The following is a 25,260-nucleotide window of genomic DNA, read 5'->3' on the forward strand; positions in this document are numbered from 1 at the left end:
ACTTAAATTTATTTAGAGAGTATTCTATACTGAAATAATATTACCAAAAGCGATTAATACTGATTTTTTATTAGAATATGCATTGTACGTAGGAGTATAGTCAGAAATTTTCCCAAAGGGGAGGGGGAGAGGGGTGTGGTCAAAATTTAGCCCACAGAAAGGTTCTCAAATTTCTAAGTCTTATTTTCCCTCAGAACCTCGAAAAAATTTGTTCGGAGGAGGGAGTGGTTGCCGAGGGCCGGATTTACCTACTTGCCGCCCATGGGCCGCCCGTATTTTTCCGCCCCCTTCTCATTTGTTTTGAAACATCAATAGATCGTATTCGACAGTGATGTATCGTTTGGTTCAAAACAATAGAACATAACCTCATAAAAAAATTTTAGGATTTAATTTGGAAAAGCTGAAAAAGAGAAAATTCCTAACAATTTCACTTTTCATCGCCAGCGAGTAAAAATTCAATCACATAGGACCCGTCACCTCAGATTTCTAAATTGACTTTTGAGGCTGTGGTTACATATTGAACCAATCGATATCAATATAATCTCACTCGTGTGATCCGTCGATTACGATCCATAAAAACCATCAAGTGAACGTGTCGGTGGGGGAGGGGTGTATGAGACGCGTTTACTCGTTTTGGGTATATTTTTTGTGAAAGCCCTGTCAACACTAACAAAAGTTCAGCTCCGTAAACCCATCCCTGTTTGGACAAGGCCTTCCATTTATAAAAAACGTACGAAAAAATTATGAGAGAACAAACATAAATGTGGTTGAAAATTTTAACTTCCATCGCCGCGCCGACCACACTGTGTTGGCGCAATGCGTGAAGTATTCATGCAGTCTTGTAGGCGCTATGCGTTTCACGCCAACCGCTGCAGACCACACTGTTTGGCGCAATGCGTGAAGTATTCATGCAGTCTTGCAGGCGCTATGCGTTTCCAGGCGACTGCTGCTGACCGTAGTGTGTTTGACGCAATGCGTGAAGTATTCATGCAGTCTTGTAGGCGCTATGCGTTTCATACTCACTACCGCGCCGCTCCGTTCCAGGTTAAATTGCGTGTTTGGTTTCTCTCTTAACTCGACCAATTGAAGGTGTTGTCTCATGTATCACCGAAAGACGACAAAATTAGAAATCATTATACTTTTACTCTGAGGAAATGAGAATTTTTGTCGTCTTTTCTCGTTTGTAATTTATTTTCTGAATCCGATTCTTTTCTCTCTTTTTTTGATACCTACATTCAAAAAGATTGCAAAATTTGCCACCCCCTACATTTTGCCGCCATGGGCCGCGGCCCATGTGGCCACCCCCTTAATCCGGCCCTATAGTTGCCAACCCATTTTTACCTAAACGAGGTACTTCCTTTGGTTTTTTTCCGCCCGATTTTTCAGGGATCTTCCTTCGTGGGCTCTACTATAGGAAGTCTCTTCTGAAGAAAGATCCCTGACAAGGTGGACAGATCTGTGGTGCTAGTTTCAAATTATGGCGCCACTCTCAAATATTGTCATTAAATTTTCATTGGTTATCTGGGTATGATTACGTCACTGAATAATCCATTATGATTGGTTACTGATTATGGTGGTGTTATCACTTGTAATCAAAGTTTGTAAACACAATCCCAATCAATCGCCGAAATTTTTGGATTTGCGGTTTGCGGTGTCAAGTAACAGAATGGAAGTTTATCCATTCTCCGTAGCAATTGATTTTCCCCATGTTTAGTTATTTTCATCTTCTTTACTTCACGCGTGCACGGTGAAATCTAAACTATGGATCAAAGCATTGTTACAACCAGTCTAGAAGCCTTAATCCGTGAGTAGAAAAGGGGGAAAATATGTCTCAACCTTTTTAGGTTAAGTAATAATTTGGGAGTTCACACGTAGATAGACAAGCATATCAGAGGAAAAACCTACTTAAATTACTCTGTAATGCTCTCTAGAACAGCAGAATATCATTACCAGATGTACACACTGTTTTCAACCAAGCGATATGTTTGGTGCGGTAACTTAAATTGTATGAAAGATTGCACTAACTTTGGCATCAAACATTCCTCTGCATACAAAATTCATTCCAAGCTTGATTGCATTCTATTTTAAATGAGCTTCTGACTCTACAGAAGTATGTCAACAACTTATAGAACAAGTTCTTGGTAGAGGCCAAGACCAGTCTACACCGGTCAGTCATGAGGATGAGTTTTGGAACTCTACTGCGCCGTGACGTAGTATTGACTGTCTGCAATGTGTTTCTCATGGGAGCAGCCAATGTAACGTAGCATTGAGTGCAGCCGGGTTACGGCTGGGTGGGGGAGTAGATTTTAATAAGATGCGCAATGACTGACCTGTGTAGATTGGTCTTGGTAGAGGCAATGAAAGGGATGGTTCATTGCTCACCAACTGCTCAATGGTGTAATGCTCAGAGGATCAATGAAATTTCCATGAAAAAGTTCCTGGGGCCTGTTTGAATTGTTTTTATGTATGTCGTCAAGTGTTGTCAATTTTTGTGATTCAATTGTTCAAATTTTTTCAGAACGAGCAACGAATCCTCAAAATCGAACACCAGATAGAGCTGCCATAGAGGCTGTATGTGGTCTAATCAATCGTGAACCTGATTGTTCTGGAACCGCTGCAAAATTAATCATTAGCAAAGTTCAGTCTCTTCAAGAAGCTGAGTCTCTTCAAGCTCTATCTGTAAGTCTAGTGTGTCTTTGACCTGGAAATTTGACGGTAAAACTCTGAGACCACACGTCTTATTTGCAATGATGTATTAGAATCTCTGCCCCCATTTGCAAGAATAATTATTCAGGGCATCGAAAGGAGAGTCCAACCACTAACATTCTGAGAAAAGCGTACCTACTTCAATTTGCAACGAATGAATAAATTGCTAATCTCAGAATTTTCTGAAAAAGAATGTTTCTCAGTATATCTGTCAGCTCCCAGCAAAATGAATTTCCCCTCATTAATCTTTCAAAACCTGATCTAACAATTTCATTCTGAACGATTTTATGCGACTTTCCCATTTTTCCACGTCCATGGGACTTTCGTTATCTAGTATAGGTATGAATGAAGTGGCATAAATGTAACTATCCCTCCCCTTTTTCAAAGTTTCTTGTTAAACTGCAATTAAAAGATATTTTGTGACCAGGGGAAATATTTCATGAAAAATCAAATAGTGAAATTTTGTGTGAAATATGTAATGAAATTCCTGAATTATGTTTTTTAAAAGATGTTTCTCAAATCAGGGATTAAGTATTCAGCTTAAGCTAAATTATTATCAGATTGCTGACAAAATTGTTTAGAGGCATTATTTGACTCGTTCCTTCCTACCCCTTATATTTCCCATGCGGGAAGAAGAATTAAAAACCTTGATTTACTTTGATAAAAAATTTAAGAAATGTTTGTGTTGTTTGTTGTTTCTGAAATTAATCAGAAACAGTAGTTCCCTGTTACAAAATGTAGTCCAATGTATGTACAATCTGTAAGAGTTAATCTCCTTTTTTTTGTTATTTAGATTCTTGATATGTGCATGGAGCATTGTGGTAACAGTTTTCGTGCTGAAGTTGGAAAATTCAAATTTTTAAATGAATTAATCAAATTAGTCTCGCCAAAATATTACGGTTTTATGACACCAAGCAGCGTACAGGCAGAGGTCTTAAGCATGTTAGAAAGTTGGGTACACCATTATCCAAAAGAAACTAAAATCAAAGAAGCATATGAAATGTTGAGGAAACAAGGTGTTATCAAAGTAAGTTACAAATTGTAATTAATCACTCATGTCATGTAAAACTCTGTATATGTGACTGCCCACTGAAAAAAAGACCTCAGTCCCCACATACTCATACCAGACCCTCAGACAAGGATCAAATTCAAGCATTTTAATGTATGTTCCCTCTTCAAAATTCCATGCAAAATATGACCTGTGAACCAAAAATTACTGGAATTAACTTCCAACCAAAATATTAATGTTTTTATCTAGCCCTGGTCATGAAAAATTTGAACCTCCCGCTCACATTAAAAATCAGAGTCTCCTTGAACCAAATACCGCACTATACTAGTAAAACAGGTTTCTCAAAAAGCAGTGTTTCTTCCTCCCCCTGTGTTGTTCAAAGTTTAAGCAATGTGCTATAGCTGATCGTGAGTCAAAGCGTCAATATTGAGGTTTTATACTGCAAAGACCGTCACGTTTGAAGTGCGCTCTAACTAAAGCAATTTACAGTTTTTCTATGAGCAGGAAGTTTAACTTTATGCATAAAAAAGGAGTTACTTTCAATTATTTCTGTTTTATAAATCGTGCTCTGTGTGTAATTTTGCATAAGTCGAATGAGGCAGACATGGCTCCAATGAACACTTCTTCCTGTTCACTGAAGCATCCAAGTATTGAGTAGAAGTACAGTCATCGTAATCTAAAAAATGTGTCACTCATTCAATGATATCAGTAGTGAGTATGCCCTCCAATGATTATATTTTTCCATTTCCAGGAAGAAGCAGTCGCGGTTCATGATACTGATAACAGAAATGGTCAAAATTCATCTCAACATCATGTTGAAATTTGTAAATCCTCCATATTAGAAGACAATGAAAAATCTCGATTGTTGCAGAAACTTCTCCAGAGCAAAAATCCTGAGGATTTGCAAGCGGCAAATAGGCTAATCAAGACAATGGTCAAAGAGGTATGCTCTCTTTGATTGTCCATTGCAGAGATTAAATAATACATTATCTATTTGTTAGGATGGAAAGCAAATAAAAGACATCCCCGGTCTAGATTCTTAGTAAGCTCTATGTGAATAAATCAATTTAAACATTTTTAAAAGTCTAATGAAATTAGCCATCGATTGTTAATATTTTTCTTAAAATGATTTTTGCAGAAAATTAATTGCTTTTAAAAATAACAACTGTACTGCCACACAAGGATGAACGCTGTAGGAGCCTTTAGATGTTGACATATTTCCTTCATTAATAAATGCCATTACTGGGAAAATCTTAAATATTTTTTTTAAACTTTTTTAGACAATTTTGATTGTAATTTTATCTAATGTTTGAAAATTTCAAGGAAAAATATGTATAACTTTCTTCAAAAATACATATTTTATTCAGGGAATTTTGGCAACCGTCAAATGTTCATATGGCATTTTTCCTTAGTCTGGCAGTGTAGGGAAGTTATTAAAATAAAATATCTCAAGACCACAGACTGTTTTGTATTGTCTGCAAGATTTTTTTTAGGCCTTAAATTTTTTACTGTTTTCCAGCTGAAAGTAGCAACATTCTTGTTTACTTGATGTTTTAATCTTTTACAGGAAGAGCGAAGAGTTGAAATGAACTGCAAGCGAGTTATCGAGTTAGAAGGAATGTTCAACAATGCGAAACTATTATCTGAGATGCTAGATTCTTATTCACCCGGTGAGAGCACTGAGCAAGATCTGGAGTTGATAAAAGAGCTGCACTCCAATTGTTTAAAATTTCGTTCTACGGTCTTTAAACTGGCAGCAGACGTTAAAGACAACAAAGCCTTGTACAGTGAGTATATGCATTTGTCAATTTGTTATTAAATTGAGTTTCTTGGGTCTTTGTGTCCAAATATTTTTATCATCGCTATATAACCTAAATGTATTCCTTAAATGATGGGATGTTAGAATAAAGCTGGGCACACTCAATTCTTAGGAGAAAATAAAACTTTGAAAAACCAAAAATTAGAATGGACCACAAAACAAGATTAGTATTTAAACATTACAATACTTGTTTTCTCCTTAAAATTATATGTAGAAGACAGATTGTGCAACGAATAGGTATTGAAAGTAGCTCCTAACTAAAATATTAGGTTTTTCACTGCATGAATGGAGAATTTGCATGCAAATTCTTTATTGCTTCATCTGAAAGTGCTTAAAGAGCTGATTTCATGGTATTTTTTATAACTTTTTCTAATATGGGAAATAGTATAAAAATACATTTAAAAGTGAGAAAATTCACCGCCCAGTGACGTCATCTGGCGGTATTTCCCATTTAAACACATGTTCTTAAGCACATTAGATAATTTTGTCATGTCTTCTCCAATTACTGTTCAATTCATGAACCAAGGGTATCCTTATTTTCAGTTCACTCAGTAGTTTCCACTTAAACACAAAATTCATCAAATTTCAGATACCTGCAAATTCTCTACCCAATCTTGTTTCTCACAAAAAAACAATAATCTACTTGAGTAACATTGCGCACCAAAAGTTACTGTAATAGTTTCTTTAGTATGAAAATATAGATACCTCAATCTGGTTACTGTGGCTCAACTGTTGCACGTTGTTTACATTTTGAATAACACAGAATGAGGAAGGAACACTGCTTGATTCAGAAGAGCCTGCCAAAACCGTTGTAGTGCGCGCTTTGAATTAAGCAGACTTTGGTTTCTTAGTGAGCAGGAAATTCAATTTTCTTCAAACCAGTGCTAAATAAAAACATTAATTTCTTGATTAAAGGCTAACATGAAAAATTTTAGTTGTGCCAATTTTTTTGGACTTTAGTATGGAATGCAGGTTTTGCATTAAACAGTACTGATTACCTTCTGTTTCTTTTTTCTTTCCAGATGAAGTTTTGACAGCCAATGATGCTCTGGGTGACGTTTTTGACAAATACGCTGTGAAAATTTTAGGGCGCCCTGTAGGAAGGTATGCTTCTCAACCTAGCGTACATCCTTCGCCCGAGTCTAATCTGACTTCAAAACTGCAGTCTGATTCTCAAATGAAAGCGGCAGAAATGCAGCAACTGTCGCTGCTTGATCTCAGTTCACCTGTTGAGGAGAAGAGTCTCTCTGATACTGCAGCATTTCTACCAGAGCAAAGTATAACTCTTTTAATTTATTAAAAAGTAAACTTTTTCTAAGACCAACTTTAAAATGGATCACTAGACAAAGTATGAGTTAAAGCACTACGTAACATTATTCCACTTCAAAATTTCACAAGGACACAAAGAAACAAATCACACAACGGGAAGTCTAGAAATTAACTCCTAAACAAATTGTAAAAGTGAACATTTAACATTGCTTAAATGGCAAACATGTACGGTCATTTCTTGGATCTGATTTCCATTTAATCTGTGTTAAAAATATTTGTTAGTATCTCGTTTAGAAGTTGATTTCTGAACGCCTCCTTGTGTGAATTTATTTTCTACGCAAGATTTTGAAGAAGGAACATGTGGCATTGTCCTCTAGCTCAGACCTTGTCTAGTCGTCCTCTCAGAAATGGCTTCATGTGCACAAACTGTAAATATGAAAATACTCATTTATACTTATTAACCAATCAAATTTGCTGGCGTACTTTGAGGTGTCCAGCCCTGCTTCCTCAAGTACGTTTTTCTTTTAATTGATTTCCTTTATATTCTAATGTCAGTCTCTTATGTGTCAAGATATCATTTGAGAAATTGTAATGTGAAACCATCGGAAATTAGAAAAATTCTTTGTAGGTTTTTATTATGTAAAGTTGATAGAATTTTATTTCCTATAAAGGGTTCACAAATTCACTGAATGGTAAACGTAAACTTTCTTCATATTTCTCCGGATTAAGCCCTGATTCATTTTTACAGAGACAGATGGTAGCCTCAGCAAAGCTGCGGGAGGAACAGCAAATGATCTTGAACTTCTCTGTGATATTTTTGGAGCAGCAGCTGACTCAAAAGCGCCAGCTCTTCTAGATAATGCTGTGAATTCTGTATTGTGCAATATGGCTGTTACTGGTATGTTTCATATTTTTTATTTAGTAGTTTTGTCATTAAAAGTAATCAGTTTTGTAAATAGCAATGATTGTGGTAACTTCATTGTGGTTCAATTTGATCTACAGGCTATTGTGGTTACATTTATGGCAGTTTATTGTAATATTATTAGAATATGAAATCACACTGTGAGTTATCGCAAAAATAACCACTTTACCAATGATGATTAATCGGCTTAAAATCAGGGGAAATGGCTCAAATGTTGATCCTAATGATTTTATTATGATGAAGAGGGCAATGAAATCACACCTTTATTTGTTTGATTAAAGGTAAAAATACTCTTGACAAAGAAAAGGAAAGAAACAGAAAAAATATTGTAGAATAAGAAGTTTTGCTTCTTGAAATCAAATTTTTGACACTGATCCTGTTATGGATGATAAGTCTTGACATTTTCGTACATGTTGTCCCATATCAAAATAAAATTATTCAATCATAGCTAAACCGAACCAACCTCTTCTCTATCTTTAACACTTATTACTCACTGTTCCTGTAATTCATTTGTCCGTAGATAACAAGAAAGTCATGAGCAGCTCCACTGAAAAAGCCTCAAAATCCAAGGGTCTTGATGAGTTAGATATTTTAGGAGAGACCCTGCTCAGACAAAGTTTGACGGCAAACAGTAAGATGTCTCCACAGTTTAATTTGTAAGTCGACTGTATAAACTACTTTAAAACATATACTCTACAATTAATGACACACGAATTTATTCCCCAATTTCTTTCAAGATTACTCTCCAAGACTTGCTTGCTTAACACTGGAACCCCTAAGATTCCTAATTCCAAACAGCTAAAATGACTTGAAATTAAATCTGATTTTGGTATGGAATTCAGCGCCTGAATCTTCATTCAATCCATCCAAGACCTATTTTATCACTTCTTTTGATGTTTTAGAGAATCCCTGGTTAGTGACCAGAAAAATGTACAAATGATTTTTTGCTACTGGAATTACTAAAAATGCAATTTCTAGGGATTTTATTGAGATCGGGAGAGGATTTTCTTTTAATCGAACAGTTAGGCAATAAAATACAACAGTTTTGATCATGGTTCACTTTCAGTAAAGTGCTTGAATTAAAATCCAAGTCCCTCCCACCAACTTTTGTTATGTCTTACAATATTCATTAGTTGCGTCATTTAGCTGAGATTTGAGGAACCTTGCTTTCTCATGCCGTAAGGAAATTTACCGTAAGGACATCAATCTGATGAGGAAGTTGGTTCATGTTTATTGGAACTATTTAACAGTTTATGATTTTGTACACCTTTTTTCTTCCAGAAGTGGGTCTAATGAAGGAACAGAACACCAGCAATCCTCAACTCAAAAGCCTAAAATAGAAACCCATTCAACAAGTCAGGTTTCTAAAACAGTACGCACCTCCATAGATAGTTTAGACGTGGATCTGTTGACTGATATGACAAATCTAGTCGATGAAAATGCTATCGGTAAAGACTATTTTGTTAAAACTTCTCCAAACTGCCCCAATGGGGATGAGAAGAAAACAGTAAGTGCCACAGAAAATCTGCTTCAATCAAACACAAATGAGCCTCTCGACCCAGAATCATCAGTTCGACGGAATTCCATCCTTCCTGATGTAAAACCCTTGAGCGATATTTCCGTATCCCTTGAGAACATCAAACCAGGTAAGATGCTCTCAAAAATAATTTAAGTCCCCCAAGTTTTGCTTGAAGTCAGTCCATAAAAATGGAAGAAATTGTTTATTTAGCTTTGCAAAATTTTGACAATTTTTTCCTCATGTTTACATAATGATGATTGTATTTGAAGTTTCTATTTGAAAAAATTGACAGTTATCAAACCTTAGAGGTCAATAATATGAACTGGAAAATCTTCGTTGCTTCTTTTACGCATATTCTGTTCCAGAGCGATGTGAAAACACAAAAACACATTTATTTACGTATTCAACGCATCATTTTTTTACCATTGAATTTTTAAGGTTCAAGTTTACTAAATATTTGCGCTGTTTTGATATTTTCATGATGATGACTTTATTTTAAATTTTTAGGTCCCAAATCTCCAATAACGATTTTGAATGAAGTGAATGGGATTACCGTTGTGATACATTTAGCTTTGAATGCGCCTCGCCCAGATGTCTCTGTTTTCGTTGTCACCACTACTAGCAAGAATGAAAATTCGCTCTCAAACTATCTTTTCCAACCGGTTGTTCCGAAGGTAAATATTTAAAACATAACTTCAGAACTTCCTCCCTCCTCTCTAGATTCTTCATTCTTACCAGACTGCAAAGTTGACGAATTCTCTGCAGATCTAACAAAATTTTCCACAGAATTTTTTTTCCCACTGAACGCATCTCATAGTCCAATATTACGAGATTAATATCCTTACAATTAAGGTGATTCGATGGACGCCATATTTTGTGTCAGAACGGCGTGCAATATGTACCATCAATTGGTTCCATTTTTTCAGCTACTCGTCATTTTTCTCCAATTTTGAGATCGCAATTCTGTTGTCAGGAGATTAAAGCACTCACTTACCAATTTTAACCAAGAAATTCAACGTAATAAAGGCGTGGTTTTTTCAGAGAGAAAACATTGCATTTGATTCTGATATCGAAACTGCACTCGAATGCGATGTTTTCTCTCTAAAAAAACCACGCCTTTATTACGTTGAATTTCTTTGTTAAAATTGGTAAGTGAGTGCTGTAGTCTCCTGACAACAGAATTGCGATCTCAAAATTGGAGAAAAATGACAAGTAGCTGAAAAAATGGAACCAATGGATGCAATATATCGCATGCCGTTCTGACACAAAATATGGCGTCCATCGAATCACCTTAATAAATGGTGGTGTAAAGCACTTAATTGTTAAAAATATTACTGCCATCAGGACAGCATGTAAAAAAACCCCTCTATATTTTCTTACCATGATATGTCTGTTTCTAAACATATTTGGATTTTTACTAACTCATCTCTGAAATAAAACCATTTTCAAGTACAAATACCTGTGTATAAACAAATCATTGATCAGTGCCACCAACAATGTCAAGTGAATGTTCTTGTTAATATGTAGCATGAACTCCTTCAGAAGCAGAGAGTCCTCCGTATTTGTTCTATAATTTCCTAATTTCACACCTTCATTGCAGGATTTTAGGTTGAGATTGCAGCCTGCAAGCAGCTCTGAGCTTCCTGCTTACAGTCCTTTTTTGTCTCCCCCTGTTATAACCCAGGTGATGCTCATCGCAAGTCCACGGAAGGTAATGCGTTTAATTTTTAGGTCATTTAAATATACCACTAGATAAGGTGGATATAAATTTAAGTATTCTGATACATGTTTTTTCTTCAAACTTTCACGGTGAACACAATTTGCTCAACGAAAATCACTGAAGTTATCTCCCAACCAAAATATGAATGTTTCTATTCAGCATTAATTACGAAAAATTGAATTTCCCACTCACATGTGAAGTCTTCTTGAATCAAATGGCACACTTCTACAGTTTTGGTAAGCTTTTCAATGAGCAATAAATGAATTTTTCCTCACCCTGTTTGGTTTGAAGTGTAAACAATCTGCAGTAGCTGTGCCAAGGCACGGATATTGAGGTTGTTATATTTTCATACTGCGAAGACTGGCATGATAACGTTTACTGTGTGTTTTAACTCTAGTAGATCATGGTTTTTTTTAATGAACTGGATGTTTGAATTAATGCACCATAAAACGTTATATCTTCATAAGAAAATATTTACAGTAATCTAAGTTGTAAAAATTATGTTTTTCGTGAAATTTTGAAGAGAAAACATACATAATCTTGCGTACATTTGCACCCTGTCCAGTGGTTCAATTCAGAGGTTATCAAATATTTGCATAGCAAGGGAATCAATCATGCGATAAGTTCATAAATAAATTTTGGTGTCTGAAAAGAGCACCTTAAAAATAAAAAAGTTGAGGCAATATTGAAAAATGTTACTTTGCAAAGCGAGTTAATTTCATGTCAAAACATCGCAGCTCTGACTTTGAAATTTCCTCTTTCTCTCTCTCTTACTTTTAGACTCTGTAGTCTCAACTTAGACGAGGTGTCAATTAGTCGCTAGTCTTTTTTCCTTTCTAGATGAAATAAAGATTTTGCTGTGGCGATTGTACCTCACAGTATGATTTTGGTTTTAATCTTTGATTCAATCAGAATTTTTGACAAAAGGTTGATGAAAATTACCTTCATATGTGTTCATTAGACTGGATTGTTGACTATGGCATTGTTTCATGGTCTATTTTGCGCTTTTTTCTACAAAATTCTTTATCTATATGTTCCATGATTAATGTAAGTTGCAAAAAAAGAAAAAAAAATTATAAATTGACTGTCTAACTTTTTGTCACTGTTGGTTTCAGGATCCAATAGTTTTTCAGTTTGTTTTATCGTACACAATGGATGGAGAAACTATCACTGAGATGGGAAAGATTCAAGACTTTCCCCTTTCGTAAATTTATTCTGAAATCACGGTAAGAATATACATTTACAGGAATTTAAATTCCAAAGGACCACACATGGATTACCAAGAAATTCACCGCCGGCTAAACTCTGATTTTATGTTCCTTATGGCCTCCTGAGCAGAATGAACTTTAAAAATCATACTTTCTAGGGGTCAATCTACATGAAAACGAGGCTGAAAAGTGAATTTTTTTTTGCATATTGATTTGCAATATCTAGTGAAAACGTTGCAAAATCTGATTTGCAGGGTTGCCAAGGTCAAGAAATATCAGAATGTCATGGAATTTAAAGAAAAAAAAACCGGGAAAACTTAGAATTGTCAGGGATAATTATTAATATAATAATAATATAAAAATATTATATAATAATATAATGAGACAGCTTTATTTGCTTTCTAGAATGGGTTTGATGTCTTGCCTAACAAATTTTGTCTGAAAACTATTTTAAATCATGTCTTTTTTACCATCTGGCGTATCTTCAATCATCAGGGAATTTTACCGAAATATGTCAGGGAAATTCATTTTCTGAATTATGTGGCAACCATATGTTAATAATGTTATTACCATCTAAATCACAAATTACATTTTCTGACCCAACCATTGATACCTTGATAAAAGTACTTTTTTGGAGAAATTGCTCAGTTACACCAAAGTCAAGACACTCGTGCAGTGCTTTAGTTTACATAGAGATTAGAATTCGGAATCTTGCATAAATACATAGAAATTATCAAGAAAAAAAATAATATTTATTGCACTTAACCTGTTTGATGACATTTTCTGAATTATTTTTTAATTTCTTTCAGATTGTGAACAAAGTGTAACATTCTTCTTCATTCAAGCTTTCAAATCCAAGATGTGCGATTTTCGCACAGAAGTAGATGGTAAGTCGACTTAAGGCACGTGCAATATCCTTTTAGACACCCAAATTTTTTGTTAAATTTTGACCAAACTTTATTTTTACCCCGGTTTTCACCCTGAAAATCAAGTTTATGTTGATGTATAGTCCTCTTCTAGTGAATCTCATATTTTCAATTTGAGTTGTGAATTTGATCTCTCTCAGCCTAGTAATTTTGTTACTTCATGAGTATTCCTTTTTTTCTTTTTCTTTTTCTAAGAAGAAAAATAAGAGTGTTGACCTGAGTATCTTTCTGATGGTCATTCCTCATTTTATGACAGTATATCGAAAATTTTATGGATAACAGTTGTTAGCAGCTATCCAAACCCATTTGTCTTTCACACCAAGTTAATTAAATAACTGATATAAGAAATTATTGGGTCAGAAGGGTACATAATTTTTCCTATGCAGCTTCCTAATATTACTTCAATGTTGGTATAAATTTTGCGAACTATTGAAAAAAATACTGCCTTGACGTATCCAATGAAATTATGTATCGTTCAGGTACAAAAAATGTTGCCAAAAATTGTAAAACTTGTGTTAGTGAATATGTGAGGCTTTTTTTGCTGAGTCTTCTGAAAATATTTAGGTACTCTCTCTTCTCTGATATTTTGGGGGACTTTGTAAGGAAACTAAAATTTGATGGTTCTCTTAAATGTGTAAAAAAAAAATCAACTAACAAATCCAAAAGTAATGTACCCCTGATGAATGGATTATCCTGCGATTAGAAACCGCTGATTCCTGACTCATTTTAGAAACAGCATATATGCTACTGTTTCCTTATGCAGATGGGTGTTTCTATGGATAAGTCAGAAATTGTAGTTCCTGATTGAAAAAAGCAGTCTAAATGAAAACAAAAAGTAAACATATTGTCAAACATATTGTAATAACTTTAACTCATCTCAAATTTGTTTTTCTCCTAAAATCATTTTGGATAACTATCAGTTGCATCCAGTGGTCATGCTGAAAAAACATCCCCATGGTGAAAGTACAGGAACGCATGTATTAGTTTGCAGCATTGAAGACTTCCTGACATATTTTATTTTCAAAATGAAAACTTACTCAACGTCATACCCTGAGAACTCCTCTGATTTTTCTGATTTCTCTGATTTTGATGAAAATTTCAAGCAATAGCTCTTGTTTGTTCTCCTTTGATGAGACATAAAAGGAGCGGAGATTTTTAACCACAAACAAGATACTTGTTCCTGCGGTTTCACCATCGATTTGTTTTTATTTTCTCCTGTTATCTAGTTCTTCTTTTGCTTCTTACAACTTTTTGATCAGTTGCAACCATCTTGAAATATTTTAATCTAGAATTTAAAAATCATTGTGAAGGTGAATTTTCATAGAAAGTAAGGAAAATTCACGGTATCAAATTAACTTTTCTGACATACTGGTTTTGTTCTGATGTTCTACAGACAAAAAACGGATCTTAAATGTCAAGAATAACATAATAGCTATCTATACTTGATGAATCTTCTTTGAAATTTTGTAGTTAAAGCCAGGGCAATCTACCTTTTGAATTCATCTATTACGGACCAATAATGGATAAATATTTAACATTTGAATAATTTTGCGTTTTATTCTTGGTCTTCAAAAATGATTTCTTGAAACAGACAATGTGCTCTCAGACGTAATGAATTCTTTTATTGAGGAGCACTTTAAGCAATACCAGTTTTTCAGCGAAATTTATTCGATACCTTTATAATAATGTGCTGCTGATGCAGTTTTTTTTTTTTTTTTAAATTCCAATCTGACTTGACGTTTCTTTGTGGATACAAGAAGCCGAAGAAATTAATCCATTATGTAGATAATTATTTCTTTTATTTTATTCATGAGTAAATGAAACTATCAAGTTTTGTTTTTTCTGCAGGAGGACAACCAGGGTGTCTACAAGTTTGGGAAATAGGGGATTGTTAGGGAATATTTCAAGAAAAACTGGAAATTCAAAACATTTTGAACTTTAAATTCTGAGAAAATATCAAAACTGAGCCTACAATGGTTCATAGTTCAGTATTCTGAGTTAGACTCAGGAGGATTTTGATTTTAATTAATTGAATGATTAATACATACTTATGATTCGCTCTCTGGCGCTCTGCGACGCCTGATCGCCACAAAACGCGGTCCTCCTACAAGTCATCAGGGAGTTGACATTCCCTCATCTCATCAAAAATCCCCTGTCACCACCCTTTCACTGGGTGTCCCCTTCGTCTCCTCCCAGGAGGAACCCAATCAAGCATTTTTTTTGAATGATTAATACCGAAAGGGAAAAAAAAGTCACATGTTTCTGTTGTTTGTCGTGAAATTAATGCCAAAAATTGTTCATTTCCAGTTCCATGCATGTTAATTGTTGATGTGGAAAATCCAGGAATTTTGATCAGTTTGGTTAAGGAAAACCTGGAATTTTTTTCCTCCAAGTTTGTAGACATCCTGATAACTGAAGCACTTATTTGCAGAAGGTTATAAGTGCTTGCACTTACATCCTTCTTCTATTGAGCCATTCAGTTTTCATTGCAAACAATTGAATACTCAGAAATGTATCCGATACGTCATTTAAAAAAGACTTTTTTTTGTTTTTTCTAAGTATCCACCGATAAATCTTCCGATTTTGATGCAATCGGCTCCTAATGAGCTTATTAAAATTTTATTGTCTTTGACCGCCTTTCTAGTCAGCGAAAGTGAATATTTTTTGCCTATTTTATTTTTCCGGTCCTAGTGCCAAGAAACGTTTTCAGAAGTATTTTATTAGCACTTCTTCCAATCTTTGCATTCCTTAGACATTTTTGTCATTATTCGTAAAAGATCATTCCTCTTTTTTTAAGTTCTTTGTTTCTCAGTAAAAGGCTTTCTCTGTAATTTAGTTATAATTATCTCATATTTTGTTCTTATGTTTTTACTGCTTGTTCTGGATTAAATCCCAACCTGTTTGTTTAGTTTTTTTTTTTCTTGTCAGAAAAAAAGAATAAAAGTCAAAATATTGCCTCAACTGAGAGTTTGCTGTTATTGAAATTTCTTTCATTACCCAGGGTCCATTTTGTCAGTTATTAATTTTACCGATTCATAAAAACTAGGGGGATGTTTGTATCAATACAGAAAAAAATCGGAAGTTTGAAAAATCATTGCCTTAGATTAGGCTCTTTTTACATTTTTATCTGTTTACAGTACACTAGTGAAGTGAAAAAATCTTTGTCTTAATGAGGTAATCTAGGCACATACAATCAAACGGTCTTCATGGCAGTGTAGTCAATTTCATTACTAATTTAATGCAGTGTCTGAAGACTAAAAGTAACAAAGTCCTTCTAATTTGGACTTAGAAAATCTTTAGTTATCTAATTTCAGTCATTCGCAGTTCTGTGGTTGTCAGCAGCTATCATGATTTTTCAGAAATTTCCTGTCATGATGGTGGCAGTATGTTAACTTCAATTATCAGTTTAAAAAAAAAAAACACAAGAGATCGAAATCAAAATACAGCAAGTCTTAAAAATGGCAGTAATTCTAATTAGTGTTCATAAAGACCTCTTATGGAAAAGATTATAAACTTTCACAAAAACTTCATCCACTTCAACACAAATACATGTTAAAAAGTATGTGAAAAAGTTGGAGAAAGGCTCAAGAGGCTCAAAAATAAGAGAGATAGAAACTTGAATGATTTAACCATTCTATGTTTGAATCGTGTGTTCCAACTTCATTGGGTATCTTGCGTTAAATTTGCCTGAAAATCAAGCTTTGGCACTGAAAAATGAGAGGAGCTGATCTCACTGAGCAACACACAGGGTGCCTAAAAATGATACAGCAGGGATGCAGAGCGTTCTTAGCCTTCCCATTTTCCAACCGTCTTCTCCATCTGAAAAATACCTTGTCTCTAAAATTTTCAAAGTTATGACCGTTTTTTAGTTCTTCATTCACAAATTTCTGCGATTCGTAAAAAACACGCAAATTCTGCTACAAACCTACAAAAGATGTACAATTTAAGGCGATTATAAGTCGGCCTTCTCAATTATCACAGTCTCCATACTTTCTTTTTCCTTTTCTTCTGCATTTTTCTGATCAAGAAGGTTCTCACACCCCTAAAGCGGCCCCAATTTTTAAAGGAATTTCAGTTCAATTCTTATTTGCAAAATGCATGTCCTCTGATAGTCGTTACAAAAATAAAAAGGTTCATGCTTGCTAAAACAAATAGTAAATGGCCCCCAAAACTTTTGGCTTCTAAAATTTTAGAATGAAGTTGGAACAAAGGTTGAAGTAAGAACCTAATCACAGCCAGAAATGCAATTTTTTGTACAAAATTAAGAAAAAGCAGAAAAAATGTCAATTTGTGCCTTTTCTACTCTGCAACCTGAGAGCATTGGTTTCACTGGGCAAAATCGTCCGGTGTTACATGAGCTCATCAAAGTCATAACTAATTCATATAGTACAGGATTTTTTACAATTTTCTTTTACCTGGGATCCTGTAAAAACTTGGATGAAAAAATTTACAGCACCCTACTAAAACTCAGGAAAGAATAGAATGGATATAATGTAAAATCGGATAATGGCACCATTCAATAAAAATGTCTAAGCTAACCAATGGGCCACCTGATGATTAATTCACTTTCTGTTGATGCATCATCTATTCATTCTTTTCTTTCCCCAGTTCTATAATGGGACCCACTTTGCAGCGAAGACTTTAAGGTATTCACGACAAAAAAATGAGCTAGCTTAAGAAATCAGAGAGGCTGCACCGGGATTCTTTGTAAGCAAGCCACGGACTGGTGTTTAGATGGTTAGACATGTTTGCACAAATAGTAAGATCCATCAAAATTCCAAGTTTCTCATTCCATATGGACAAAAATAACACCCAAATGGTTCACCCACACGGTAACACCCAATTTGGTTTATCAATCAGTGAGTGAACATATTTACACAAAATGTTCTACGTACAGTACCAATAAAACCAAGGTAGGAGAACCTGTCGTGAATACTACTATAATGAATGATGCCCATGTCTTTTAAGAGACACAGCTCCGTAAATATTTCCATCAAACGACTGGCACAACTGACCGAACAGTTACCCAGGTAGGATAAATTCTATGCAAAACTTGCACATCTTCCAAAACAGTATGTCTTGATGTTTCAAAAGCGCTACTAATCGTGCGTAAATAGATAGCATAGAGTCATAAAGGGTAAAAGCACTCTTGATTCTGCATCTCACTCCAGACCAGGCGCCCAAGCTGAAACCTTGGAAATAGAGGGTAGAGGCACGATTGGACAAAAAAGTTAACGTTTTTTGCCATCTGCTTGAAACTCCATTATTTCGAGGAGCATTTAATTTGCTGGATCATTACTACCTTCATAAAAGTACTGAGGATTTAAAGGCACTTGGTCGCTGAATGCAAGAGCAGTAATTGCTTTCTGATGCCCACTATATTCCCGTTCTATTGCGCCTGTTTCAACGCTCCAAAGTCTAGCTGCCCCATCTGACGATGCTGTAATAACAAAATGAAAACCATCTTAATTAAATGGTAAAAAAGGGATTTATATCTTTAAAAATTTGAATGAGAACGGTGCAATAAAGGTATCGGGACAAATAAATGGAGACATGAAAATTTCTAATATCACAGCGGATAAACGTGACTTCTTCATTAAAGAGGACAGGCAGAAAACCCGTCAAAACATGAGTGGAAAATAAACAGGCGAGGGGAAGTAAAAAACTTCTCCTGTTTTAAAATTTAGCCTTTTTTTTCTGACAAGTTATTTAAAGAAAACCCTATTCAAAGGGAGTGAATAATTCTTTCAGGAGCGTCTTAGGAAATTTTGGGGGACGAGCACTAAAAAGTGAAGTCAGGAGCTATGTTCTTGAACAGTTGTTAACGAAAAATGAACTGACCTCTCCTCTTTTTGCCTTTATTTCTCTGTTTTTGAGTTCAAAATTGCACACCCTTCGGACAGTAAACTCTGATTTTTAAGGAATAATCCAGGCAGAACTCAAAAAGCATCATAAAAAGAGTTTGATGAGTGCCCGAAAAATATCTGAAATGACCTCGGTGAAAATAATTTACTTGCCTGTAAGTAAATACTTGGAATCACTTGTAAAGGCAGCATCCCACACCCATCTTTGAGAATCCGTTTTCAACTCCTGGATTAGTGAAAAATCTGAAGTTTTCCAGATACGAGCTGTTTGATCAGCAGATGTTGTGACTAGCAATCTGAGGAAAAAAATTGCAGTAATAAATAAAATGAAGAATATTGTGCCTTAACCATTAGTGTACTCTGGTGCGTAAAGAATTGTTACATATACATTTTCTTAAAAAAATAAAATATAAAATAAATGATTAACAATGTGGACCAAAAAACAGTTACAACAGTTTCAAGTTTGCAATTCTAACAAAGTTTCTTTAAGAAAAAGCTATCTCAACTTTTTTTCTGCTACGCTAAGCTCAGAACTGTTGGATTGCTATGCTAACTTTCCACTCTCAGTTGCTACGAATATGAATTAACGTAAACCACTTGCAACTTCAGGATAAGAGCGTTTTCTATTGAAAACTCAAATTCTGAACTAGCCACCAAAGTAGCCAAGAATTACTCTCCTGAAAAATTTGAATCAGAGCATTAAGGTCTACTCTATTGCACTAATGAAAGAAGCCTAGTGAAACCTTCAGACGTTGCCTAATAAAAGGCTCCACATCTTTCACTCAGCAACAGTGCCACTTCTCCATATCAGTATCCCAGAGCCAAAAGGTACTGAATTCCATTTTAGTCATTCCGAGATATCAAACCGTGCGTCAGCTTGGTTTCAATGTAAATCGCAATATTTGAAATTTTGTACCTCATGACAGGCTGAAGATAAGACTAGGTACCCAATTTTTCACACAAACGGAATCGTCATCAGAGATTTTCAAAATGACACTAACTCGATTTTTTCAAAAATGAGAGTTAGGTACCTGTTGGCTCTGGGCTACTGATATGATGACACGTCTTAAAGTGCAAACATATGCACTGCACTTTTCAGACTTAATCTTCTTAAGATTGGCATATACTAAGTTTGATTTTAAATGCTCATCCTACTCAAGAGACTGTAAGGAAAATCATAACAAAAAATCTTGAAATTAAGCTGGCGTCGAATTTCTTGGTATCCCGTACGTAGTGAATTTATTCCTACAAAAAAGGAGTTTTCTAGAAAATGGCCAACTTTTTGGGTATAAAGATTTCAGAGAATTTTGTTCGCACTGTTATTCAATGCAGTGTATCCAAAAATTTCAAAGGAGACTATTCATATCATTTCTCGAAGATAAACATTTTACCAAGAGATATTCGTCAACATTTGAATGGTCTTATGACGTTTTTCCTAAGCACAGCAGCCTTTAGCCATATGGTCACGATTTAGTGTATCTGACAAATATTGTAACGGAATAGAAGGAAGAATTTTTGATATAAATTTTCGGTACCTACGAATTTCATGACAAACATATGAAAAAAACCTCATTCCTTTTGTACTTACGTAGAATCTGGACTAAATTTACATTTAAGAGCATAACGATTATGGATTTCTATTCTATGTTTTGGGTTGAGTTTTGTCGGCTCATCACCAAGACCACCTGTAAGGGTCCAAATGTAGCAGTGTCCTTTATTATTAACTGCCGCCATGTAGTTTCCTTCAGAGTCTATTGCTATGGACTGAACTGACGCATCTATTTCTGGTATCTGAAAGATGAATTCATGAATTAAAAAAAGTTTCAATCAAGCCTAAAAGGAAACCTGTTGGAACAGAAGTAGTCGCCGATAAGGTAGCTTCTTACAGATTTTCAAGATTTGGAATAACAATACAAATGAGGATGACACATCTTATCAATGCAAAAAGGTACAATAATTATTTCCCTCAACAATTTATCTTAATGCTAGGAGACCAATGGTCTTTAGTTCTTGAAATTTTGTATAGTTTGTACTTAATCATCCAAGATTCTCTTGCATGCCTGAAAAAACATATCGTCTGAGAAGAGCAGCAAAACAACATGTGATCCCTTGCGTAATTTTAATTCATAATTGCAGAAGAGATACCTCTAATTGTGATACAATCTCACATGACTGAGCAAGTGAATAATTAGTTGATTATTTTCCCTTGAATTGTCAAGTTTAAAGTTAGGGGCTATTCATAAAATACGTACTTAACGCTCTAGAGAGGGAGGGATAGAGGTTTCAGAGAGCTTTACGTCATTTTGTTTTTACTTTTTAAAGGATAAGGACCTGGTTTACAAAAGCGTCACGAGGGGGGATTGAAAAATCTAAAATTTAGCATTACATATTCTATGAACAATCTCTAAAGAAAAATTATGGTGAGAAAGTATCAGGAAAAGAAACTTACAAGTTGTTCATTATGATTAGTTTTTAAATGCCATAGATGGATGATTCCGCTTTGGTCGCCTACAATTAATTCTACTTGGTTGGGATGTAAACAAACACAGTTTACCGGTGCTGAAACTTGAAATATCCTCTGACACATCAAAGTACGAGACCTGAAATAATAAATGAGATGTTACCAAATCAATAAGACTGTTCGCAAAAAGAAATCAAATTATTAAGAAAGTTTCTTGGAATTACTATTTAAAGATAATGGAAAAATTTGAAGATGAACTTGCTCCAAAAATTAAATTTTTACAGAGAATCGAGGATTTGGATGGGAAAAGGGCACTTCTCTGGCTTAACTTTCCAGAATCTCCAAAAGAAATTTCTTTTTTTGTGAGCACATAATTTGATTCTTAAACTTGAGATCTGAGGATATCTCCGAGTTATGAAAAACATTCAGTCAAATAGATATCTCTCTGCAAATATTATTTTCCTTGTTAGGAGTAAAAAGGTAAAGGAAAATTCTGCTACTGACCTATTGACATGGATGGCAAATACATTTTTCGAATATTAGAAATGAAGGATTGAACAGTAATTTCACGGAGTATTTCACCGCTTCAATTTTAGCCGTATCAATCAGGATATTTTTCATCTCTTGGCCTCATGCCCAAGAGAGTAATGAAAAAGTCTATTTTTTCATTCCTTCAAAAATCGTTTGTAATTTTAAATTAGCAGCATTGTTCTGTGGGCAACGGTATTCCTCATCCTTCAAATTCTCAACAGAGATTTAATTTTATGCGAGGAAAACCCCTGAATAATTAATTGACACTATTTGATTTTAAGTTTATAAGCTTTCTGCTCCTTATTTAAAACCTGTAACATGGTAGGCAATGCATTTGCGTTCATTCAGAGTTTTACCTTAAAATTTTACTTTGAAAGAGAAGTTTTTTTCTTCCATTTTACTCTTCCATTGTAATTTGACAAGTCAAATATTTGAGAAAGAAAAATTTTGAATTTGAAATGAATGAATTCTAGCATTGCTCTTTAGACATACATACCTTAAATCCCATATTCTGGCACTACAATCTTCTCCGCCGGTGAACATCCATTTACCATCTTCTTGGAATCCTACACCAACAATATTCTTCGAGACCCCCTCATAGTTGATCACTGGATTAGGGTTGTTGCCATGTATGTCATAAATCCTGATATGTTTGTACCCTGACAGAAAATATTTTATGACAAAAAGTTAGGTACAAGAGAAAACAATGACTACTGCAAGGGATGAGTTTAACTGAGAAGCACAAACTTTTTTAATTTAAATGAGAATATGCCAGCTGATTCGGCTTATTCTGATAACATCAAAAACATTGAATCATGTAGACCGTGCATCCTGTGTTATGAAGGCGAGACAACTTTTAAACATTTGCATGCCAATGAGTGGTGGCACCGACCTGCATCGATGAGTTCGGTTGTCCCAGTTGCGTACATCTGCGCATGCGCAGTAGCAACTCCAAAGAATTTTTGTCGGATTGTGAGGCTTTTTTCCTCGGTTAATAATTAATTTGGAAAAATGAAACAATGCTATTCGGGTGTAAAATTATGTGTTCTAAAACTTTTCTACTTAGGAATTTTGTTTGAAAATGGACTCTAAACGAGATATTCGTGAAAAACCGAGCCCGGGCATGAATTCTTCATTGGCTCTTTGCAGTCTCTTCGAGTGCTTGGGACACACGCTCTCTCCCCTTCCCCACCCGCCCATCATGGGGCTCCGAGAGACTTGCTTCGCTCCCCCTGTACTAAGCCGAACCGGACGCACGGTCTATGTGATTCAATTTCTTTGGATAAAATGAAAGATTTTAGGGAAAACAATTTTTTTGTGTCCAATTTACTCAAAATACCAACCTGCAGATGCAATTCGGTGTTTGTCCGGAGTAATTTCAAGAGCATTGACTTGCTGGAAGTTGATGGTTAAGGAAAATATCAAAGACAAAATGAAGGTGAAATCTTAAAAGGTTTCGTCTTAGAGCCCATTTATGCACGCGATTCGTGTCGCCGGCGGCAGTTGTCGCCGCGACGTTTTTGGGAATCGCGCAATCCATGTTTTTGTCGCCGCGACACCATTTCTCTGGAGCGCCAAAGGTCCAAAACACGTGCTCACTTTCAGTTTTCCAAGCGGCGGTCGCCGCCGCAGGTTGAAACTTGTCGCGCGCATAAATGCGCTCATATGACTCCATGTAGTTGCAAACCGCGGGCGGCAGGAAATCGCAGGGCGGCTTCTAACTATAAGCGACATGATCTAGAAATCGCTGCGGCAGTTTTGCCGCCGCCATTTGCTGTCACTTGCATATACGGCTCCATAGCCTCCCGCGTAGTTTGAAATTGCGCAATTTGTTATTGCCGGCGACGCGGCGACACAAATCGCATACATAAATGGGCACTTAGGGCTGTACTCATAGTTGAACTTTAAATTTTGACGCCTCCTTGAGCCATAAGTAAGAATTAAATTGAATAAGGAGACCTTAACATCTGAGGAACTACTGTGAATACAACTTTTAGTGTGTGATGGTATAAAGGGACAAGTTACAGTATGATGGGAGATCACAACTGAAAAAAACTAGGAGTATTAGGTTTTAATCTGCTGGGGTAAAATGAATTAACAAAACCAAATTTTTGCGCAAGGAGATTCGTGACTCTTCACTTCTTCGAGGTAAGCGCAAGCAATGAATTTAATCATTCCTGAAAAATTCCTGAAATTGAACTGAAAGGATACAGAGTCAGCATGCTGCATTGTCTGTTTGCAAACTCCTGAGTGTGCTTGCCATATTTTGATGGTGTGATCGTAACCTCCTGTGACCAGTAAGACTTCCTTCTCTTTAATCCACTCGTCTAATTGTTGACGATGAGCATCCATTTTTAAAAATTTTTCCAATTGAAGAGTAAATCATACAGGAAAGTTGTTGAAAAGAGGTGGAAAACTTCACTGATAAGACACAAATGCTAATCGAAAATAGTCAAAAATTCAGATCGACACTTGTTTGGAGCTTGCTTATTGGGTTTATTTCACCAAGGAAAACGATAACAGATTCATGAATATCAAGAGATTAGAAACTTTAGCCATTGTACTATGAATTAAAATTATATCTGGTAAACTACTCATTTTCATGACTCAAAAACTCATGAAGATATTTTGAAGATGTGGTGCTTGATGCTAAAACATAACCTCACTTTGATAAAATGATAAAAGCTCTGAACAACAACAACGCCTTCAAAAAGGAGAATATGCAATCAATAAACACAACATACTTGTAGCTATATTTGACACTCGACTTTTTGAAGGCGAACTCATAGTAGATCTACATTTCCACTCCAACTTCAGACAATTCATGAAAATCAAGCATCAATTTTTCAATTTTGTTTCCTTTTTCAAAATTTTACGATATTCTGCACTATCTCGTCCATCTCATCCTTGGTAATGAAAAATAGGTGCACTTATCATTTTTTTGGACTGCCTTTCTATTTTGATAAGCTCAACTAAAAAATCTATGGGTTATTTAATTCTGCTCCTTTGAGATCTCTTTCAGTTTTTATATCCAAAACAAAATTGAGCATTTTATTGCTCTGTGGCAAACCATTCCATGACATAGGTAGTAAATTTCAAGTTGTTTCAAATTCATTATGGCAAAGATACACTTGACATCAAATTTATTTGTTAATATTTGTAATAAGATAGAGTGCTCAACTGCCTGGGCAGAGTTCATATTTGGTGACTTTTTAAATTATCTGGTCCACTGAACACAGAACACTGTATCAAACCTGAATAACTTACTCATAGTTGAGACGTTCTTTTTGGAATAGTTTCAGTTTG

The 25,260-nt window shown here is 35.2% G+C and overlaps 2 protein-coding genes across 2 annotated transcripts; one reads left to right on the top strand and one right to left on the bottom strand.

Moving 5' to 3' along the window:
• The first annotated feature begins 1,592 nt into the window (after positions 1–1,592).
• Gga (ADP-ribosylation factor-binding protein Gga) lies at positions 1,593–13,969 on the top strand. Its single transcript, XM_019058882.2, has 13 exons — positions 1,593–1,804; positions 2,519–2,679; positions 3,500–3,733; positions 4,467–4,658; positions 5,283–5,502; positions 6,557–6,811; positions 7,552–7,701; positions 8,246–8,381; positions 9,007–9,371; positions 9,752–9,918; positions 10,845–10,955; positions 12,080–12,190; positions 12,982–13,969. Exons 1-12 carry the CDS (start codon positions 1,762–1,764, stop codon positions 12,170–12,172), a joined length of 2,127 nt encoding a protein of 708 aa, XP_018914427.2. The 5' UTR covers positions 1,593–1,761; the 3' UTR covers positions 12,173–12,190; positions 12,982–13,969.
• A 2,581-nt stretch (positions 13,970–16,550) lies between these two features.
• Lst8 (MTOR associated protein, LST8) lies at positions 16,551–24,637 on the bottom strand. Its single transcript, XM_019058858.2, has 7 exons — positions 24,166–24,637; positions 23,298–23,349; positions 22,451–22,613; positions 21,412–21,562; positions 20,551–20,753; positions 19,116–19,258; positions 16,551–18,538 (listed from the first exon to the last, which is right to left on the bottom strand). The coding sequence occupies exons 1-7, from the start codon at positions 24,304–24,306 to the stop codon at positions 18,378–18,380; spliced, it is 1,014 nt and encodes a 337-aa protein (XP_018914403.2). The 5' UTR covers positions 24,307–24,637; the 3' UTR covers positions 16,551–18,377.
• Positions 24,638–25,260: the final 623 nt, after the last annotated feature.

Source organism: Bemisia tabaci, chromosome 5, assembly GCF_918797505.1.
Source record: "Bemisia tabaci chromosome 5, PGI_BMITA_v3".
NCBI lineage: Eukaryota > Metazoa > Arthropoda > Insecta > Hemiptera > Aleyrodidae > Bemisia > Bemisia tabaci.